Below are 20,991 nucleotides of genomic sequence, written 5' to 3'. Positions count from 1 at the left end.
TGGCAGCGGCGTTCGGAGCCACGCGGGGCTCAGGCAGGTGTTCCTCAGGCTGAATGTCAGCATCTCTCATCTCCCCAGCTCACACAAGCAGCTCGTTTTGTCCTCCGGGTCCCAGTGGACTCCACAGCATCCTCGCCACCAAAGTCAGCGTTAGCACGCCTTTTTGGTCCAACAGACTTGAGGATGTCTGCATTTTGGACTGACGGATTTAAGATGGCTTTGAATAATCTCAATAAACCTGTGATTTTAGTAACAGACCTCAGATTATAAACAAGACGACCCAGGCCATTTCTTGCTTTCCTTTCAGAGGTGCCTCTACTGTAGGAGGCAATCCTACTCCTTTAAGTCTGACACAGACACCAGCTTCTTCATATCCTCAGCCATGAAGTCTCCTCAGAACAAGCATAAAGCCGGTGAAATACTTTTAATAGTGTGCATCCAAAATATCGACGGGGTGGCTTTACCTCAAATATATCACAAGGTATTAGAATATTCTTTGCAAAACTTGAAGTTTATTCCATCTTTTTTTTTTTTTTTTTTTCCAACTCCATTCCCAATGGCCCTGTACAATGAGCAGGGAATTTTGGAGCACTGTGTACATTGCCAACAACTCATTTCTTAATACAGACTAGTCCAGAGGACTACAGTTTATTACACTTTCTTCTAGTGCATGTGTTATAAACAGTAAAAAAAATTAAATTCAGCTATTTACTTGACTATTTGTCAAATCTTTTAAGTTTTGATCTTTAAATAATTCTAGAGCTTCACTTGCAGCAGCAGAAGATGCATAAGGGCTCTCACGTGTTCACTAAGACAAAGGAAAAAGCCTCAGAGAAACTATGAATTGCTTTCTCCTTCTTTTTGCTGTATATTAGCTCTTCAATTTGTAAGTTCAAAGAAGTCCTTAAACATCCTTTCTCTGCGATAGAAGGACCATTTTGTCCACATAAAAATGCCAGAACTTGCACTGCAGAACACAACAGTCTCTAATGGTGCTCTTTCCAGGTGGGAAATTCTTTAATGGGACATTCTTTACTGGGACACCTTGGAGATATTGATGGCACCAGCTTAGTTGCATTGCCTTTGACTCAGGTAGGGGGGGCTAAAGCAGCAGCGTAACCGTACAATGAAAACCTGAGAGGGAATAAACCCTATGGCCCGTAGTATTTGAAAGCAGATGCCACAGAGATTCAGAGTGTGCTGATTACAGGCTTTTGAAATATATTTATGGCTATAGTTGATGCAGAAAGATGCAACAGCTCATCTTTTAAAGTGAAAAAAAAAAAAAAATTTGGAAACTTACCCACCAACTGCAGTGTAGGAAGCAATTTGCTTCCTGGAATTGAGATTTTAGGACAAAAGCTGATACTGCTATTGGTGTATTTTCCAATAGCAACCATATGGACAAAACAATAAACTGGTTTTAAAGATAGATGTTCTGTGTTGTTTTTCTCTTGGTACGACACAAGCTTTACATCTATTGGTAAAGACCGTCATAAAAAAAGACAATTAAAGCATTAATTGCCTAAGTGCAAAACGTAAGCTGAGCGTTGACATTCTGTCAGAGTTTTAGTTACTTGTTTGTAAATTGGGTTTAGGTGCTTACCCTGGTCTCTTAGGAGCACACCAGTCTTAACTTCTCAGTTTACATACACGGGCACACATCCTTACGTATTATTTTAATCAATTGGATCATTTCAACCCGAGTCCGTCTGAAAGGCAGAGTGTTCAAAGGTGAAAATCTACAGATTTTATAGGCTTGACATAGAAGAAAATTCCATCAGTGTCTAGGCAAGAAGCTGCACCTTGAGCTCACACGCTAGAGGCGAAAATCCACACGTGGAGGCTTTAAAACGTAACTAACCACAGGAAAACTAATGAAAACTCACAATCAGCAAAGCGCCCATATCTGTGGGAAACAAGGCCTCATCTGCGTCAGTGCTTTTGGCAACATTTAATTAAATGCACACTGTTATTTAGTGGTACGGTACACGAGCGCGTACGTCAATCAGCCCACAGTACTTCAGAAAGCAGCACCTGAGGGCTGCAGAGGCGCTAAGCAGCTTAGCTCTAAACCTGCACAGACCCAGTTCTGACCGTTTTGGATGCAAAGGTTGGTAAAAAAAAAGTAAAAAAACCAAACAAACAAACAAAAAAGACCCCCCAGACAGTAAAGTGTAAATAGGACGAAGGAGAGCCTCAGTTTAGAGGGGATGCTGCATCAGCTTTGTAGGCTGGTAGATCACAAAGGTTTAAAATAAACACACTGCCCTTGTCCAACCTACAGAAATGAAGACAGAAACTCAGAAATACGTACTATTAGAGTTAGAAATTCAAGCGGAGGATTAGGCTGCTATAGACAGCTGCGTTTTGACATGTACCATTTGCATCCGGACTTTCATCACTGGAATAGTGTCCTTACAGCTTAGCTGAGGACTACCAGGAAAGAGTAGTGCAGAGCTGGGATCATGATGATTCCAGACAGCAAGTTTTTACCTCTGACTATTGGAGATGATCTTGCACCACACTGTTAAGGGAAAACAAATGCAATATCGGAGACTGCGTTGTGAAAAGTTGGGGCTTCCTAAGATTGGAGTTGGCAGGGTTTATTTGACAGTCCTGAGGATAAACGGGAGGAAACAAATAAGATTACACCTACCTCAACTTTGTTTTTATTGGATGACATTAAACTATCTATCTGCTATAAAGAGGGAAATACAAGAAACTTGCAAAGTATAGAGGCTAACTCCATCTTCCAAAATACTCCACAGTACAATTAGAGTTTTCACTTACGGGAGGTCATGAAAACTAATCACATTTTGAGGAAAAAAAAAAATGGAAAGAGGCACAGCACTTCACAAGAGAGAACAGCAACGACAGAGCACCAGGGAAGCATAGAAGAAAATATAAAAATAAGAACAGAGACAGTTAGACATCTTGGTAGGTAAACGGGACTATGGTCAGGTCAGTCGAGTGAATACGACTGAAACGATAATTTTTATTTTTTTTAATGTGTGAAATAGTTCATGAATAAATGCACTCCTTTTAATGAATAAGTAAGTATATACAAAAGAAATGCACATGGAAGAAAATAAAAGCAGTAGCTATTCAGTGGACAAAACCAACAGTAGATTCTTTCAAATAAAAACCTAATTAAGACAGTTTGGGGGAAAAAGGCAAACAGGAAATACAGCATGAAGGCACTTGATTCCAGCAGTGTTTATCAAACCAATAAAACATGAATAATAAAGTAGAATGAATATGGTAAATGTCTGGCAAATGCTTGATTTTCTCCTTTTCTTAAAACAAAGTAACCAAACAAAACACAAATTTCTAGGGACTCTTGTAATAATCTTAAGGGGTGCTATTTTGCTGTTTAAAGAACTCTGTTCTTCATTAGGCAGACAATGCTACCCCCAAAATGATCACTGTAATTACACTGATTTTTCCTTGGCATCACACTTACATTGATCCAAATAATTTTCTGATATTAGTTGAGATAATGAAATCAGTATCTGACTTGCTACCACCAAGCTCATTTACATGCTGGTTTGAGAAGACTTTAGTGGATTTACTGAGAAGATAGAGGCGTATGTAAAAGTCACACCCACTAAATGCAAAGTAAAGTGATATGTGAACAAAGACAACACCGTACATTAAAAAAAAAATAAAAATTAATCATATGTCGAGGTGTCTCCTGACAACCTCTAACTTAATTGAAAATAAAGTGTCTATTACAAACATTTAGACTTGGGAGATCAACAGACTAATTTGATGTATTTAAAGTTGGAACAATGAGGTATATTCTACAATGGGACTGAGTCACAAAAATCCCTGGGGTAATGGAATGGATTACTAAATCATGTAATAACTGATGCTTGTTTAATGACAATATTTCACAAAATAAAAAGAGAGGGACAATATGACATTTCACTTTTGCCTACAGGCAAGAGTGGCTGCATGGCAAAATGTACTAGTACTGGAAAGCATTATCCAGTATTATCATCACATTGTAGGTAAGATTCCAAATTACAATTGCGACACAGAATAAAGTTCCACAATTGGCAACTTTTTGGTGCCTCATGAATGATAAGTTCTGTCTTGTTTTTGACAGCATACAGCCTATGGTTCTTTAAAAATTCCCGGACAAGTAAAACACACTACTCAAATGTTTAAGCACGCAGATAAGGAAAGCACAAGTGAAATGTAGGAAAGCATCTTTATTAAGAAGTTGGGGGTTTATTCCCCTAACAAATTTTAAAGAATTTTTTAATGCTGAAAAACAGATTTGAAAATAAAAAGCTGAAATATAAAAAACCTTTAAACCAAAAACTATAATTATTCTGAAAAGAATTTGGCCCATTCTGAATGAACTGTATTCTTTAGCTAAAGATATAACACAGTAAAAAGTTAAGCACAATTCCAATTATTTCTGCACTACCAGTTTGGGTAGCAAGTTGTTCAGGAACAAAAATAATTTCACTCCCAAAGTTTAACTGATTTATAATTAGACTTTGGAATTGGAGACAGACCTGAGGAGGTCTATTATGATTCTATTTAAATTACAAGACAATCAGACAAATAAGTTAACCAGTTCAACTTCTCACCAGAACAGGTAAGGAGCACTCAAAAGTCAGGAAGTCCAAAGGCAGTATAAGGAATAGCTACCACCTTTCAGCTCCTGTCTACCGATGTCTGTAAGCTTTTCCAGCCCAAACTGTAGAGGACAGCCCTCAAGGAGATAAGAGGTGGCTCTTCTAAGGCACTCTGCTCAGAGAGGACTCACGGGTCCACAGGGGAGACCACCAGAAGATGTAAGTGGTCTGCGAGTTAGGGTTTAAGCCCCACATGACCAAGAAATATGAGCCCAGCACTCTGCACAGCAGAAGGAAGAGGAATATACATAGGAAAAACAAACAAGCGGGCCTGTCCAAGCATGCAGACACAAACTACTCCTTCTAAAGTAAGGTGGTCTAAGACTCAGATCAGGGCCGTAATATACATTCAGAAAGCAATCAGAGAAAGTGGTATATTTAACTCTGATCTCTGGTTAACTGCACACATTTAAACCCACAGTGTCAGCATTGGCAGGTCAACTGACAGTTGAGTTTAAGAGGAATAAGGAGTTCAAAACAATTCAATACTCCACTCGCAATCCCAAACACAGAATGCCCGAAGTACTGGCAGCTTCCCACCTACCCCCAGAGTCACAGAGAACAAAGCTGTCTCATCATCCTTCTCCCATGCCCTACCCCACCTCCCAGCCCTCAGCTCCAGGATATTCACCAACTAAAACACATAAAACACTTCATATTCCTGGAACTGCAGAATTAGAAAAATATTTGACATTTCAAACTACCACAAAAGTTGCTTTAATAAGTTGTATTTCAGTTGTTTCACCTTCCACAGCAGAAAACAGAAAATTCAACAATCAAAATGGTTAAAGCTGAAATAAAATGTTGTGAATTCTTTCTGCAGAGACAGGCCTGCTGCCTTTGCTACAGAGCAAATCTGTTGACATTGAATATCTTAACACAGTGATCAGCTCCACAACTTGCAAGCTGCAACCACTCACTGCTGTTCTGATCATTATGTCCAGCTCTGCCCGCATGGTGTCTCCAACATAAACGTTTCACAGCAAGAGCATGACTTTGGCTGCAACAAAAAGAAATCCATACATAAACTGCAAAATGTCAAACACAGTTGGGCGTGTGAGTGTAAACATCAACATTTATGTAATTAGTACTCTTCTTTTAACACTAACAACTGAGGAAAAAATGATTTGTGACAACCAGCAGGTATTAAGTTCTTAAAATAAGTAGGGCCATTAACGCTAATGACATTTTATCCTCTCGCTCATCAATAATTTAAACAGCTATTGATTTCAAGCCTTATCACATTAAGCTGCAGGTCTAGCATCTCAGTTACTGAGATATGACAGATTTCCAGCTTTTAGCCTGCTATTTCCTGTTATCTGGTGTCTCTTTCTAATTCCCTTTAAGCACACACAGGCCAAAGTCACAATCATCTTTCATTTCTGGTACTGCCAATGCCAGTATGTGAAGGAAGAATCTAGGAGACTGCTCCAAGTGAAATATTCAAAGTGTTTCTACAGAGACTTTCTCTAGCTGTCGCTGCAGCATTACCACACCTAGACTGTCATTCCTTTGATTATTCTAGAAGCTGCTCCTGAAAACTTGCTGTCATCCACTCCAAAATGTGTTGCTAATGTATGTAGACAGTTATTCTTTTCACCCCCTTCAGTGTTTTCTATCATCTTATTTTATGGCTAAAGGTAATAAAGCTTTTTTTTTTTCTCCTCCGAAGTGGGGCCAACAAAGGGTAATACTTCTCAAGCATGCATTTGCATAGCACAAAGTATTTTGGGATTTAACACGCCCCCTAGTTTTCATTGGGGTTTGTTGTTGGTTTTTTTAAATAAGTCTAAATAACCAATATTTTTATTTCCAGGTTTTGCTTAAAGACATGTTTAGACTTTCAGGGATCAACCTTTTCCTAAAAGGATAACAATCCCGATATACAAATAAACCAGCTTCATATCATTTTATAGTATAAGAACAAAACTCCAGAACTATTAGTCTCAAGAGTAACACTTCCTTGCTCCTAACTTACTTCAAAAGACATACCTGTTATCCATCTCCACACAAGTGGTCCAATCAGCTACTGCTGGCTCTTGCCCACTTTGCTTCCATGTGTACAAGATAATCTTCCCACTCTCTAAGCCTACCGCAACAATATATCTACCAAGAGAATGACGGCATTAGTTCTGAAGAGACTGCAGTAGGCAGCTCAGTGAAGCTGGCTCTAATGCAAGCTAGAAAGAACTAGCACTCAAACAGTGTTGCACCTTGCCTTTCAAATCAACTTTTACTTTTCCATTTAAAAAAAAAAAAAAAAGCACAATTTAAATCAAAGCTTCTTCATAAGAAGTGAGCAAAGCAGAAACCTGCAAAATACATTTCTTTAGCAAAAAATAAGGAGGTTATTACAACATCAGATCAGTCAATATTGTTGGAAGAATGAATGTGTTTCAGATGTGTTCATGCCCCCCTCCACCCCTTGTTGGTTTTTTTTTTTTTGTTAAACTGTTTGGAGAAGTCACCATACACCTAAAAAGAAGGCTAGGAAAGAAAAAAGTAGTTTGTTCAGTCAAAGAATGGTCAAAATATTTGACAGGTAGATTTTAGGAGCTGTTTAGCCACAGGAAACTGACTAAAGGGGAAAAATACCAATTTCAAACACAAAATGGCATTACAGAAAAACAGTAATACCTTCCATCAGGAGCAAGCACACGGCTGATACTAACAGCAGTAACAGAATCCCCGGCATCCAGTACTGCTGAACAGGGCTTGACTGAATCCAACATATTCCCTTCAGTAGTCACAGGTAAATCACACTGGCCCCAGATAATGACCTGTAACAAAGAGAATCATCTAGGAATTTTCACTTTAAACTTCTTGTAAATGCATTTACAAAAACGTAAGGAATAACTCAGTTAAAACATTTCCAGGGCAGAGAACAAAGTGGATGACCTCAAAAATAGTAAAAAATGTCTGTCTACAAAGATTCAACTTTTTAGCCAGTCTGTCCGATTTCATTAAAGATACTCACAACAAAAACAGTTATGTTTTATTATGAAAGTGAAAGAAAAACTTAGAGATGAATAAGAGTTACACGACATATGCTTGTCTTACTGTATGAAAAGAGAGAAAGTCCAACTGGCAGACCACAGTCTTGTACATACATATTCAAGCACTTTATTTAGCATATGAAAGTCTCACCGATTTCTGTGGTAATACACACAACAAGCTTTTTGTGTATTTATAGAATATGGGCTCATCAGAACACAGCATTTGCTAATCTAAAATGTGTTTTAAATAATTCTGGGCTTTTAAAATTCCTTTAATATTAATTACCTTTTTGTCCCGACTGCCAGTAATAAAATATTTGCTATCTGGTGTCCAATCACAAGACCAAATGATTCGACTGTGAACAGCTGTATTTTTGTCTGTGTATGCACAGCAACTGAAGACTGGTCCTGGAATAAAACATAACGAGGAAAACCCTTGCTTCAACGACTTTACATATAAGAAGTAATTATTACTCAACTTTACGTAAGAACTCCAGTAATATGCTCAGACATTATTGCACTCATCTTTAAAGCAATTGGGAATACTTAGCACCACATAAGTATTTTTTTTCCAACACTTATCACTATGATAATTAGCACTTGTTCAAGACCCTATCAGTCAACCCTTCTAGCACTAAACAGTAAGAACAGTTTGATCTTCTACATGCATACCCGTTTCAGAAGAATTTAAGTCCATGTTTAAGACCTTCAAGTTCTTTCTCTACAAGTTTTTCATAGGAACAGTGGCTTCAAAAGTTTTAGTATAGTGCAAAGTTTACCATGTGTACACCTATCCCCAGTGATTTCACTACAGTTCCTATTTACCAGTAAAGCCCCAAGAGCTCAAATCATAATGATCCAATTGTAAAGATTCATCTGTTCCCAGAGACAGGCTGTCATTTCAATATGGATACAATCAGGCAATAAATCTAATCAGTAGATCAGTAAATCGGAATGCTTTTCCTAAGCAGAAAAGGCTGTAATTTTGGAGCATAGACTTTGAATAACCACTTATTGGGATGCCAATACCAGCAGTTTTGCTTTACACTGATAATGATGCTCTTTGTAGACAGAAAAGTTATTGATGAACAGATGAAAAGAGGATTTCCTCTACTTCCGATGAGAATACATACTCCTTATCCTGAAACATTGTGTAACTACTGTGGACAATACGCCAGACTTTAAAATAGAAGTCTGAATAGAACAGAAATTTCAAGCCAGTATACAGCCAGACCCTGTCTGAAGGGGCCAAAACTCACTGCCAAGTCTCTAGGAAAACTCTATAGAGCCCAGTAGTGTTTATGTGCTACTAAGCCAACAGGGCAATGATAATCATTTTCAGTACAAGCATCTGTTCGAGGAATTCATTAGTGTTCAATAGCAATCTCCTCGTGATTTTGCAAAGCTCAAAGTTGTAATGAGAAAGTCAACTGAATCTTTACTATCAGCTCTTTCTCCAGACTGAGCCAGTTCTAGTCCAATTAATCAATCGTGTAGGATTATCAGAAAGCCACACCAAAGACAGAGATTAATCCTGTCAAGAGCCTCAAAGCGTCACACTCTGCAAACAGGGACAAGGCAGCTGTATGCAGGACATGGGTGTAGCAATGAACCTTCCAGCCCAGCCTGCACAGATCACAGAGATAAAGGTTTTCCTTGCCAGAACACCAGTTTGAAGTTCAGGCATTATGCTCCAGCATGTATACTTGATTTCAGTAAATATGAAAGATACAATCAGAAGCGGAAGGCAGCAGGACAAATAGCTGACTTCATTACATCCATCAATCAAACAGCATTTAAGGCCTGATTATATGCTTCTCCACATTTTAGTTCCTTTTCTAGCTTTCCTATACACCATTAATTGCACTTCTTAAAGCCACAGGAGCCTAGAACACAATTAATTCTTAAAAGTTGTAAGAAAAATAGCATTAAAATATTTTAACAATTCTCTTTCAAGTATTTTGAAGCCAAAAATATTGAACAAACTGCAAAGTCTTCAAATGTTTATATCCACTTCACGTATCTTACCTGTCTCTGATGAGTCTTGTTTCCTCCACAGCGACCAACTCCTGTCTCTAGAAACCGCTAATAAAAATTTGTCATTAGGAGAAAATGCCAGTTGAGTAACAGTCAGATTGTGAAACAACAAACTCTGCAGTTTCTTCCAAGAACGAGTGCTCCACAAAATAATTGCTGCATGTTCTTTTTTGGAAGCCTGCATTGATGGAAAAAAGTATGAATGGCAATTAATGAAAGCAAATATAAAAGTCACACATTTCAAAATACTAAGATGTTAGGGGGCTTGTTTTAAGGCTTACCATCAAGTTAGAATCAGCTTTCCTCTGCGACGTTTCAACATTGTTTCACTACTTTCTACTAATGCTGACAATATATCAGTAAGAAACTGTTTCATACCCACATTTGTTAGAACTTACCTTACTAATATTTTCAAATGAATCATACATAATTTATGAATAACAGCTTATCAGCGTGCACTCTCATCTTTGCAAGGCAACTGTCATCTATACAAAATGTTTCACATTTAAGTGAAAGAACAGAATTCAGCCCAAACTGAATTCTGACTCCTGCTCTGTCAGCCCTAGACATCTGGCGGCACTTTTCACTAGATGGTGCTAGAATCTCGTCTTACCTTACATGCTGAGGCTATTACAGTATTTGAATTATTGCAAGCAACACAAAAAATTTCATATCCATGTCCATACCTGAAATAAATGTGAAAAGACATTTAACACATCACAGTCATTTTTGCAGTATGTATCAAGGTTCTTATGTGAATTTAAATCCTTTTTTTCCAAAATGAAAGGCACCTGCCAGGAACTTCTCACCGCTGTTTCAGTATTACACCCTAAATAATTCCTAAAAATGTTCGACATTCAATTTAACCATCTGCATAAATTCTTTAATATTTAGGGATGGTCTACAGAACAATCTCTACAGCCCATTTGATAGTTCTAAAGCATCAGCACTGCAGAAGCTACACCATTGATTAACAAAGCAGACTAAAGCAGCATTTATTGTATTCTTATTTTCCTGTAAAGCAATTTTAACGCTACCAATAAAAATGAGAAGCCACATAGCTGAAGATCACCAAAGAAATACACAACAAACGCCATCCACAGGATACCTATTCTGCGAAATACTGAAAGAAGATTTCTGAACTACAGAACAAGAATCATGTCGGAAAAGGAAACCAACATTGTAAAGAAACAAAAACATCTAGCTTCCTCCAAAAATACATTTTTAATCAGTCCTTGCATGAGTTCTGCTGGAATTCAAGCTCACATATCCAGACTGGGATTTAACGAATAAGCAGAAATGCCACACAGACTAAGACAAATTAAAATCAGTCACAAACCAGACTGGAAGTAGAGTAAAACTGGAGAGGCAATCTATATACAGCGAACAACTATCAGCTAAACACCAGTTTGCGGAGGGGTTCCTTTGATTCTTAGCTCTGAAGAGATGGGCAGTTCTCTTAATAAACTCCTTTGGTCTGCAGTGTTGCAAAGAAGTTCTTACATGGGATTGATGTTCACAGAATTTCACTTGCAGCCAAAACAGACATCTGTTTAAATGACAAATTACTGTCCGTCTCTGTTGAACGGAGCCCAGAAGAGTCACTGCTGGGCATATCCCCACAGACAGACTCCCACACTCATGTCTGAAGACTGGGGATGCACTGGGCTTTTCACGAAGTGTAACTGTAGCTGGGCCTTCAGCAGGCAGAGGGACTGGTGGCTGCACTTAATTGGAACGTTAATTTGCAAGTTTGACTGTATCTTATAATGATGAAGGTATTACTCTGTGTCTTCCCCTCACTCTGCCACCAGCAGGAGTTTTATCACAATGCTTGCTTTTAAAGCACATTCCTGGAGACGATTTTGTAGCGAACACCATTGAAAGTCAAGTTTCTAAAACTGAAAAGTATTTATCCCATAAGAAGCACAAATTTCCTGAAATTCAATGAAGGAAAAACAACCTGTGCAACAACATGTGAAACAAGTTTTCAGTTACTCTGGTTTTATCTCCTAAATGTAGTATTGAAGAACACTTGACAGAAACATCTGGAGTTTCTGCATGCAACTTTATTCTTGCTAAATAGAAGCATTAAAATGAAATCTTTCTCTCTAAAATAAAACCTAAAATACCACCTTTTGCAATGTCACACAAGCAGGACTATTGCAGGTCAGTCTGACAGCCTACATAGCCCAGTGCTGCCTCCAGTAAAGAGAATAAAGTTAGTGGCAACAGGAGATGCTGTCTACAAGGCTGTATGAGCCTTGCAAGTATAGAAGCTCCAGTACAACCCCTTCCCCTGTCCCCATACACACGATCCAATCCCTTCATTATGTAGCGCAACACCAAAAAGAGTTTTACAACAGAGAGAAGCAACTGCATGAATGAATAATAAAATGACACTTTCAACCTGCATTGGGTTTGCATGGCAAGCTTTTGGTAGCCGTGGGGCTACAGGGGTGGCTTCTGGGAGAAGCTGCTTGAAGCTTCTCCCATGTCCGATAGAGCTAACGCCAGCTGGCTCCAAGACGGACCCGCCAGTGGCCAAGGCCGAGCCCATCAGCAATGGTGGTAGCACCTCTGTGAGAACATAGTTAAGAAGGGAGCAGAAAAAAAAAACCCTGTGCAACAGCAGCTGGAGACAGGAGTCAGAATATGCAAAAGTAATAGCCCTGCAGACACCAAGGTCACTGAAGAAGGAGAGGAAGGAGGTGCTCCAGGCACTGGAACAGAGATTCCCCTGCAGCCTGTGGTGAAAACCATGGTGAGGCAGGCTCTCCACCTGCAGCCCAGGGAGGTCCATGGTGGAGCAGATATCCACCTGCAGTCCACAGAGGAACCCACACAAGAGCAGGAGGCTGTGACTCCATGGAGAGCCCATGCTGGAGAAGGCTCCTGGCAGGACCTGTGGACCCGTGGAGAGAGAAGCCCATGCTGGAGCAGGTTTGCTGGCAGGACTTGCGACCCTGGGTGGGACTCATGCTGGAGCAGCCTGTTCCTGAAGGACTGCACCTCATGGAAAGGACCCACACTGGAGCAGTTTGTGAAGAACCATGGGAAGGACTCACGTTTATGAGAAGTTCATGGAAGACTGTCTCCTGTGGGAGGGACCCCAAGCTGGAGCAGGGGAAGAGTGTGAGGAGTGCTCCCCCTGAGGAGGAAGGAGCAGCAGAGACAACCACCATTCCCCATCCCGCTGTGCCACTGGACTGAAATTGAGCCCAGGAAGAAGGGAGGGGTGGGGGGAAGGTGTTTCTAAGATTTTGGTTTATTTCTCATTATCCTACTCTGATATGATTGGTAATAAATTAAATTATTTTTCCCCAAATTGAGTCTGTTTTGCCTGTGATGGTAATTGCTGAGTGATCTCCCCATCCTTATATCAACCCATGAGGCTTTCATTATATCTTCTCTCCCTGTCCAGCTGAGGAGGGAGAGTGATAGAGCAGCTTTGGTGGACACCTGGTGTCGAGCCAAGGTCAACCCACCATACAACCACAAGCGATTTTGCCTTAGCAATGTGCAATTCATAGCAATTTTTCATCCACAGGTAAGTGACTGGACTTTCAAAGTGTCCAAACAAATGATTACAGTAATTTTCTAGTGTCAAAAAGGATCTCTCAAGACTTCCAAGTGTCTTACATGAAATGTGCATACATATAAACACATATATTCATGTCAACACTCAGGCTTTAATCTCAGCCTGATGCATATAAACTCGCTATGGTTATTTTCCAAGAGGATAAAGATTAGCATACTCTCACAAGATTTATCATATTTTTATTTTAAAGTTATTAGATTATGTAAAAAATTCAGCAACTTCCTCACACTAAAACCTACTCATGCAAACAGTTTTCAAAACCAAACACTAATCCCTTCAAAATTTGGTGTCAAGATAGAGCTGGGAATATACAAATGTCAATGACAAACAAGCTATTTTTAGCAAGTCAGTTCCTCACACTGTTTTTCTGCTGCTATGGCAACTTGAAATCTACATTATGTAATTTCATGTTACTTCTTTCAAGATCATCCCGAGCAAAAAACCTGAAAGCCTATGAATGCTTTACATCTTGTTGCCCTTGCATAAAAGAACCCTTATCATTAGCAGTGTCTCTAAAGACAGGAAGAATTTCTCAGATAAGTCACCTGAGGACCATCATAAAATGCAGTTATTTTAATGAATGCAGGATATAAAATCACATAGGCAGTTCTCCTGTAGCAGAATACGAAAGATTAGTGTCTCACTAGACTCTGAGAAAAGTCAAAGGCAAATGAAGAAAAATTTTGGCCTTGGCTCCTTTTCACTACTTAAAGATTCCTCATCAAACTGATTATGTGAGTGAGTGCATTAGCGGGCATAGCATGCACAGGAGAAACAGTTAACGTAACAGTTAGAAATTACAAAATGTTCAGATATGGTCTAATACCCACCAGTTTCCCCTCTTAGAAGCACTTTTGAGTAAAAGAGCTTAAAAGCATACAAAGCAGACTGATTAACTGCCCAGTTGAATGTAAAGACGAACTCCCACAAAATCTCCCACTCAGTCAAATGAAAGCAACCTGAAAAATGTTTTCCCCGAAGTTTTTCATTTCCCACCTCCCCCACCTCAAATCACAAAACTGGTAACGTATGAAGGTAGCTGTAGTCATCAGCAAAGGCTCAACATTCTTCTTGTTCCTGCGTGAGACCACTCTTTCAGGGGACTCAGATAAATAAACCCCTAAGAGCTTGAGACAATTCATTTCTTTGTGCTATACTTCGAAGATTGATACTAAAACTCTGAAGATGTTGAAAAGAGTAGCCTAATGTTACAGGGATCCTTAGGGAACAAACAAGGTGGCAAACTTCATTTTCAAATTGTTATGGATCTCAGAAAAGAAGGAACAAAACACCGCTGAAGAATTCTAAAGCCCTGCAACCTGAGAACAATTATTGTCATGACTGCATAACTCTATTATCTTTGCAATCCACAACCCACTCTGTCAGCATTCAATACCCAAAGTGGGCTTGTAACCATTTTACCCAACGTTCATCACTTCGTTCTACCAATAGAGACATCCTATTTTGGCTGCTGCTTCCACCTATTGCATCTCACGATTCTGTTAAGCTTTAGAGGGAAGCTCCTTCTTTGATGCCTCAGCCTTTACTTCCACACCAGAAAGACAAATTTGATCTGCAAGTCTGTGTTGCAAACTGGAAAGATGCAGAAAACTCCTTACGCAGAGAGACCTTCAGGATAGGCAAGGTTTTAAGCAGATGTGCTGAGCAGACAGACATAAACAAAGGCTGCAGTATGGTAAGAGAGCCCCATCACATTCCACAGCACAGAGAAGGCCCTGAAAACGTGCCACAGTTCCTTATAGCACACCAGAAACCTTGCTCTTCTCTTGCAACAAAGAGGAAAAAGAACAAATCAGGGATTGGTGCCCTAAACAGACCTTCAAAAGACAAACATCCCAAGGGACAATGAAAGTCTGATCATTACAAATTCAAAAGAATAGCTTTGTGCTAAAAAACATACATATTCCAGTGGTACGGAAAAAAACAGCAAACCAAAGTTTTAAGACACAGCAGTCTTAACTACCACTTTCTGCATTGTTTCCTAATTTTTATATACACATAACTTATTTATTTTACAAGCAATATATTGCACAAAAAGTCAAATCAGGTAGTAAAATAGGAAGAGCTACAAGACCAGACTACATTAATGTAATGCAATACCTTTCTGTAAGTTTTGTAAATTAAATAAAAAAGAAAAATAAAACTTACAACTTCTGAATTTCAGGCCACAAGGTATTCTGCAGCAAGTGATCCTCTGGGGGAGGTTCTAAAAGACATTTGTACAACATATTCAAACTTGGTACTACATAATCTAAAAATCAGCTTAATAATGCTTCAAGTTTATACCAAATTAACCTCTTTTGCTATTTCCTACAATAGAAATTAATTTCATACCTGTAAGGATCAAGGGTTGAAAATAAATCTCAGGATACTGATTTGAAATGGTATTAAATGTTTCTTCATCCTCAGCTGGTTGAACAGCCATATCTCCTATTCAAAGTAAGGACTTCATTAGCTAAAGAGAACATGCTTGACAGGAGGGAAAACATGAGAACTTATTATACAAGTAAAAATCTTCTATTGTTTTTTACATTGTAAGTAATTGAGATTAGGTTTTTCTGCTTCCAGAGTTACAATAATACGAATATTAGAATCTGGTTATTCTACTGCACATGGTAATGAAGAGGAGAAGAGAAAAAAAAAATAAATCTAATCTTTGGACTAATTCCATTACAAGACTGACCTCTCTCCATCAGCACAGTCTCTTTTAGAGATTCCTAAAGAGACCTTGATTTATCTGAAAGAAGCAGTCACCAATAGTTGAACCTGTGATTCCCCAACGTTAAACCTTTCACTCTGTATTTGAAAATGTTTGAGCCAAAATCTCAGATACAAGTGATGGATTCCTAAATGTAATGTACACCCCTACATGAAAAGCCATACTTGCAGAAGTGTATCTAGATTTGCAGACTTCAGCAAAACCGCTGAGGACTCAGTCCTTGGCTTTAAACAAAAATACCAGAAGTAACTGAAATTACTCAGTTAATTTTAAGTTAAAGTTCAACTCTGTCCTTCACTTTGAAAGTATTATTTAAGAAAGAGACACAGCGTTGGAGAACAGTTGCTCTCAGCCAGAATCTAACTTTTTGCCAAATGTACATTTCAAATACAGCAGTTTAAAAGAGCAGGTACAAAAAAAGCAGAATAGAAAGACTATCTTCTCATTCATCCTGTCTTCTCTCCCCTTGAAAATGAGATTAGCAACATTTATCTAATTTGAGACCACTATCTGATCATTGCTCACCATGAAGATCCCTCTGCAGAGTAAGCAAGAAGAGAGGTCTGTGGGGCTTTAACCTAAGCCATCAGTGCTGACAGCATTGGGTGGGCAATGGTGGATCATGCAGGAAAATTTGACAGCTTTTCTACTCAGAGTGCTGCTTCTGGATGTGCCACACAAACCAATGGAAATCAGTTATTCTCTGTGTGACGATACTCTAGGAGAAGGAAGTTTTGTTCCCTCTCTCAGTGGAAGTACTCATGAGAAAGCAGAGAAAAGAGGTTTTGCCAAAACATATTTTATAAGTTACTTCAAGAACAACAAAGCTACTCTTCTCTCACAGAAGATTTAGGAAAATTTAGCTGTATTGCCACTGAAGACCCTGGACACAAAGCTTATTAAAATCCTTCCTTTTTTAATTCACACCTCCTGACAATGCTTTAAGCAGAGAAAAACCAGGTCTGACCTAATTTGTACATTCCAGTATAAGTGCATTTTTACCAGAGACTTTGTTAAGCACCAGATCACCAGTCCCATCCCCAGTCTCAAGAAACTACTCAGTTATTTTTATCACTCTAGACAGACGTTTGTTCCTCCATTCTTGTTCCCCCACAACGCAAACCCCACCACCTCTCCAAGAAATTCATCTGATGCCTCACCAGCCTTCACCGACGGAATATTAGTTCCTGTTGGCTAACTAATTCTTCCTTCCCAAATGCTTTCACAAAGCACCATTTACCTGGAGAAGGTTTATGGCTATTTTCACTGGAACAGAAAATGTGACTGATCCCCCTTCAAAGCAGCATTACTTCTATAAGCTTCTACAAGGGCACCAACATTTGAGGAGAGTGTGAAAAGGACTCCAGAATGCATCTTCAGAGGTCAAGGTATTTTACAGAGCAACAAAAAGTAGCTAAAGGTAGCCATGCTTTAACAACTCTGAACCTAGTTTTCATAGTACACTATTCAATAAAAATTTTTTTTGCTAAAATTCATCATTCATAAAACTCATTGGTGGGGGGGCACAGGTAATGAGCATGGAGAAAACAGACGAACAATGGCTGATGGGGGAATTCAAATAATATCCTGTCCTGGCTACTCCCAGACCCATCACAGGAGAGTGATGTGCCCCAGCATCCACGTGAAATGCATCAAGATGAATCAAGAGGAGAGGCTCTGGGGAGCACTGCACAGACTGAGCAGGGTTACTTCCCACAGGGGCTGGAACACAGCATGGAAGGCAGGGAAAGGGCATTTTGGGTTTGCACTAGACATTAGCAGATATTTAGGGGAGAAACCAAAGGCAGAGAAAGGGAGGAATGATTCTCACATTTTTATTTTTAAGCACCATAGTTAGGGGCTACCAGAGAAATAAACACTCCGTACAATTTTATTTCTAGATTCTAAACTTGCAATCAAGCTTACAATGAGGAGAGGCTGAGGGAGCTGGGCATGGTTAGTTTGGAGAAGAGGAGGCTGAGGGGAGACCTCATTGCCCTCTATAACTACCTGAAAGGAGGTTGTAGAGAGGTGGGTGTTGGCCTCTTCTCCCAAGTGAGTAATGACAGGACCAGAGGAAATGGTCTGAACCTGCGGCAGGGGAGGTTTAGGTTAGATATTAGGAGGAATTACTTTACTGAAAGAGTGGTCAGGCACTGGAACAGCCTGCCCAGGGAGGTGGTTGAGTCACCATCCCTAGAGGTGTTTAAGAAACGTCTAGATTTGGCACTTCAGGGCTTGGTCTAGTGGCAGAGATTGTGGGGGTTTTTTGTGTGTGTATGGTTGGACTCGATGATCTCAAAGGTCCTTCCCAACTATGAAGATTCTATGATTCTATGACAGCCCTAACAAAAAGGCGTACGGTAAAACAATCATTTTAAAAAAAAGTTTCCACATGACACCATCACCATTATTTCTCATAAGCCATACCTTCAAAAACAGCTTTATTGGATAATCCCAAAGCTGGCACAGTTGCACCTTCCGGAAGATCAGATGATTGCTGAATTTGAAAAAAAAAAAAAGTTTACACACAGATTGTCGTGTAGGTTCAGGTTTCAAAGGCCACATTTTAAGGAATCCCTGTGATAAAAAGAGACTTTTTGAGAGAAGTGAAAGGGGGCACTTTGAAAAACTCCCAACTCATCCAGAACATACCCTGGACAAAATTACAACCAGTACCCTGCCAGAAAAAAAAAAAAAAAAAAGCTTTTCTAAGGCCTCAGCTCAAGGGTTTTGCTGCAAAGCATGCATCTTCGTCCCTAAATATGGGTTTTCTTCCACAATCTTAACTGTTCTAGGATATACATGATAATTAATCAACTGAGTGCGCTGCAGTTTTTAACACAACAGGACTGGGAAACAGTCTGTTCTGAGGTGAAATAATAAAGCAACACTTTGTAAAAGGGGACAGAGGGTGAGTGCCTGTGCCCACACCTTCAAACACAACAGAGTACATAGCACAGAGACACGGCTGGAGTACGTGGCTGTTTAGGGCAGCGCAGAGGAAATACAAACCATCAGACATAAAATACTTCCATAAAGCTATGGGGAAAAAGCCAAAATCTGGAAAGGGTAAGTGAACTTGCAGCCCTTTGTGCAGAGATGGAAAGATTTAATAGCTGTAAAACCCCTTCCTTACAGTGTCTGCAAAGTTCATGAAAGCCTGGTTTACAGAATTGGATTAATAATTTAGGTGACAGCTTAAAAAATTATGTTATTTATTTAAATGTTCATATTTTGATAAGAAAATGTATGAGAGAAACACAGCAGTCTAAGGCCTCTAAAACAAAAATAGTTCTTTATTACAACCCAAAATATAATACAATCCCATGGATTTGAACTGAATATAATCCTATTTAACCCTTTCTGAATGGAAAGCTGGCTTTTTGGGTTTTAAGTACTTCTTTTGGGAAGGCATTTGAGGCAAATTAAGAAAAAGCTTACCCTCTAATGAAAAAAAGCATTCACAGAAAACAATTTCAATAAAGATATTTAAGAGTAGCTGTATCATTAGAGCTCACACAGCCTTCCTCTTTAAACAAAGCCCATGTGAAACACTTCGTGATATCATGAATCAAAAAATAGCACTCAAAAGGAAGAGCTGATAAAGAAAGTCTACATAAAAGTAAAATAATGACATCTGCCAGCATTATAAAAAGCTTTGTTATTTGTACAACATCATTAACGCAAATGCTTACAAAATCTTACGAATTAAAGTGCTAAACAGCTACTTATGTAACTTCTTGCTATCAAAAATGAATAGATTTCTTTCCTGGATGTTTCAATTGTTAAATTAAATGGAAAGGCTAATCCATCTCTGAGAAGCTGCACAGGAAACACTGCTTTTGAGACAGAAATGCAAAGAGCATGTAAGGTACTGTACAGAGGCAACTATCCTGAATGAGCTCTGCTCTACAAAATGCAGAGAAAAACAGCATTAAAGCAAATGGGGAGCAAAGGACGGCAACTCTGCAGACATCTTTCCACAGAGTAGGAAAGTATACTTATCAACAACTAAGAACTGGAATGTAAAGGCCTCAAGAAAATTCTCAATGCCAAGAGGAAATAAAGCATGAGCAAGTGTATATTTATAAATATTTATATGTAACAACTAACTATAGTGCAGAAAGCTTTACTCTATTTCCAAGCATACAATTAAAAAACTACACATAACTACACAACAATAATTACATCTAGACAAGACCACTACACCCTTAAATTAAGGAGAAGCAGATTCCCAGGCTTTATTGTTTGCTTTCAAATCACGAAGTGTGTACAGTAGTCTACTTGGTCTGACTTATTTAAAATTTATCCATACTCTTTCCAATCTTCAGACAGACACTAGGTCTTGGTTTAGTTTCAAATACAACCTGTGTTATAAGACAACACCATGAAAATACGTATGAAACAACACACATGGAAACAAATAGAAGGGAAAGGAAAAACAAGGTTAAGGTTTCAGAACCATTAAAAGAATTTTTACGGAGTTTAGTGCAATCTGACATTTTCTAAAGCATTAATTTTATTTACACAGAAGAGGGCTGTCTTCATTTAGCATTGCGTTAGCATACTTACGTGGGAGCACAGCTTCTCCATTGGAATTCCAGTGATGTTACTGAAATTTTCTATAAAATTCTTGGGAGCACGAAAAACTCGAAGCACTTTTTCATCTGCTCCCGACACAAACTGAAACCGGCCGATCATTGCCAGACAACGCATGTCGTACCCATGTACTTGAGGCCTTGCAATTTCATGCCAGGTTACCTAAACAAACAGACACGCAGTTAAAACAGAATTCTTAACCAGAGAAGCAGCAAGACTTTGGGTTCCAAAAAGGTACTAATACTTTACTTGCTGACTTTATTAACATAAAGGAAAGCTAACAGCAACCTTCTACTGACATTCAGAAAACTAATGCAAGCTCACTTACATCAGTTAAATCCTATTTTTCCACCAAACAAT

The 20,991-nt window shown here is 39.0% G+C and overlaps 1 protein-coding gene across 1 annotated transcript in view; it reads right to left on the bottom strand.

Annotated features, from left to right (window-relative positions):
• Positions 1 to 2,952: 2,952 nt before the first annotated feature.
• The window catches only part of ELP2 (elongator acetyltransferase complex subunit 2), a 43,875-nt gene continuing 25,836 nt past the window's right edge, over positions 2,953 to 20,991 (bottom strand). The window contains exons 13-22 of the mRNA XM_054192466.1: positions 20,605 to 20,793; positions 18,460 to 18,529; positions 15,645 to 15,740; positions 15,459 to 15,516; positions 10,302 to 10,374; positions 9,680 to 9,866; positions 7,938 to 8,059; positions 7,293 to 7,435; positions 6,648 to 6,761; positions 2,953 to 5,655 (exon numbers count right to left, since the gene is read on the bottom strand). Coding sequence (XP_054048441.1) covers positions 5,499 to 5,655; positions 6,648 to 6,761; positions 7,293 to 7,435; positions 7,938 to 8,059; positions 9,680 to 9,866; positions 10,302 to 10,374; positions 15,459 to 15,516; positions 15,645 to 15,740; positions 18,460 to 18,529; positions 20,605 to 20,793 — 1,209 coding nt within the window. The 3' untranslated portion in view covers positions 2,953 to 5,498. The remainder of the gene's footprint in view (positions 5,656 to 6,647; positions 6,762 to 7,292; positions 7,436 to 7,937; positions 8,060 to 9,679; positions 9,867 to 10,301; positions 10,375 to 15,458; positions 15,517 to 15,644; positions 15,741 to 18,459; positions 18,530 to 20,604; positions 20,794 to 20,991) is intronic.

Source organism: Rissa tridactyla, chromosome 2 (genome assembly GCF_028500815.1).
Source record: "Rissa tridactyla isolate bRisTri1 chromosome 2, bRisTri1.patW.cur.20221130, whole genome shotgun sequence".
NCBI lineage: Eukaryota > Metazoa > Chordata > Aves > Charadriiformes > Laridae > Rissa > Rissa tridactyla.
The sequence above is the reverse complement of the archived record's forward strand: the minus strand, read 5'-3'. Positions and strand labels throughout refer to the sequence as shown.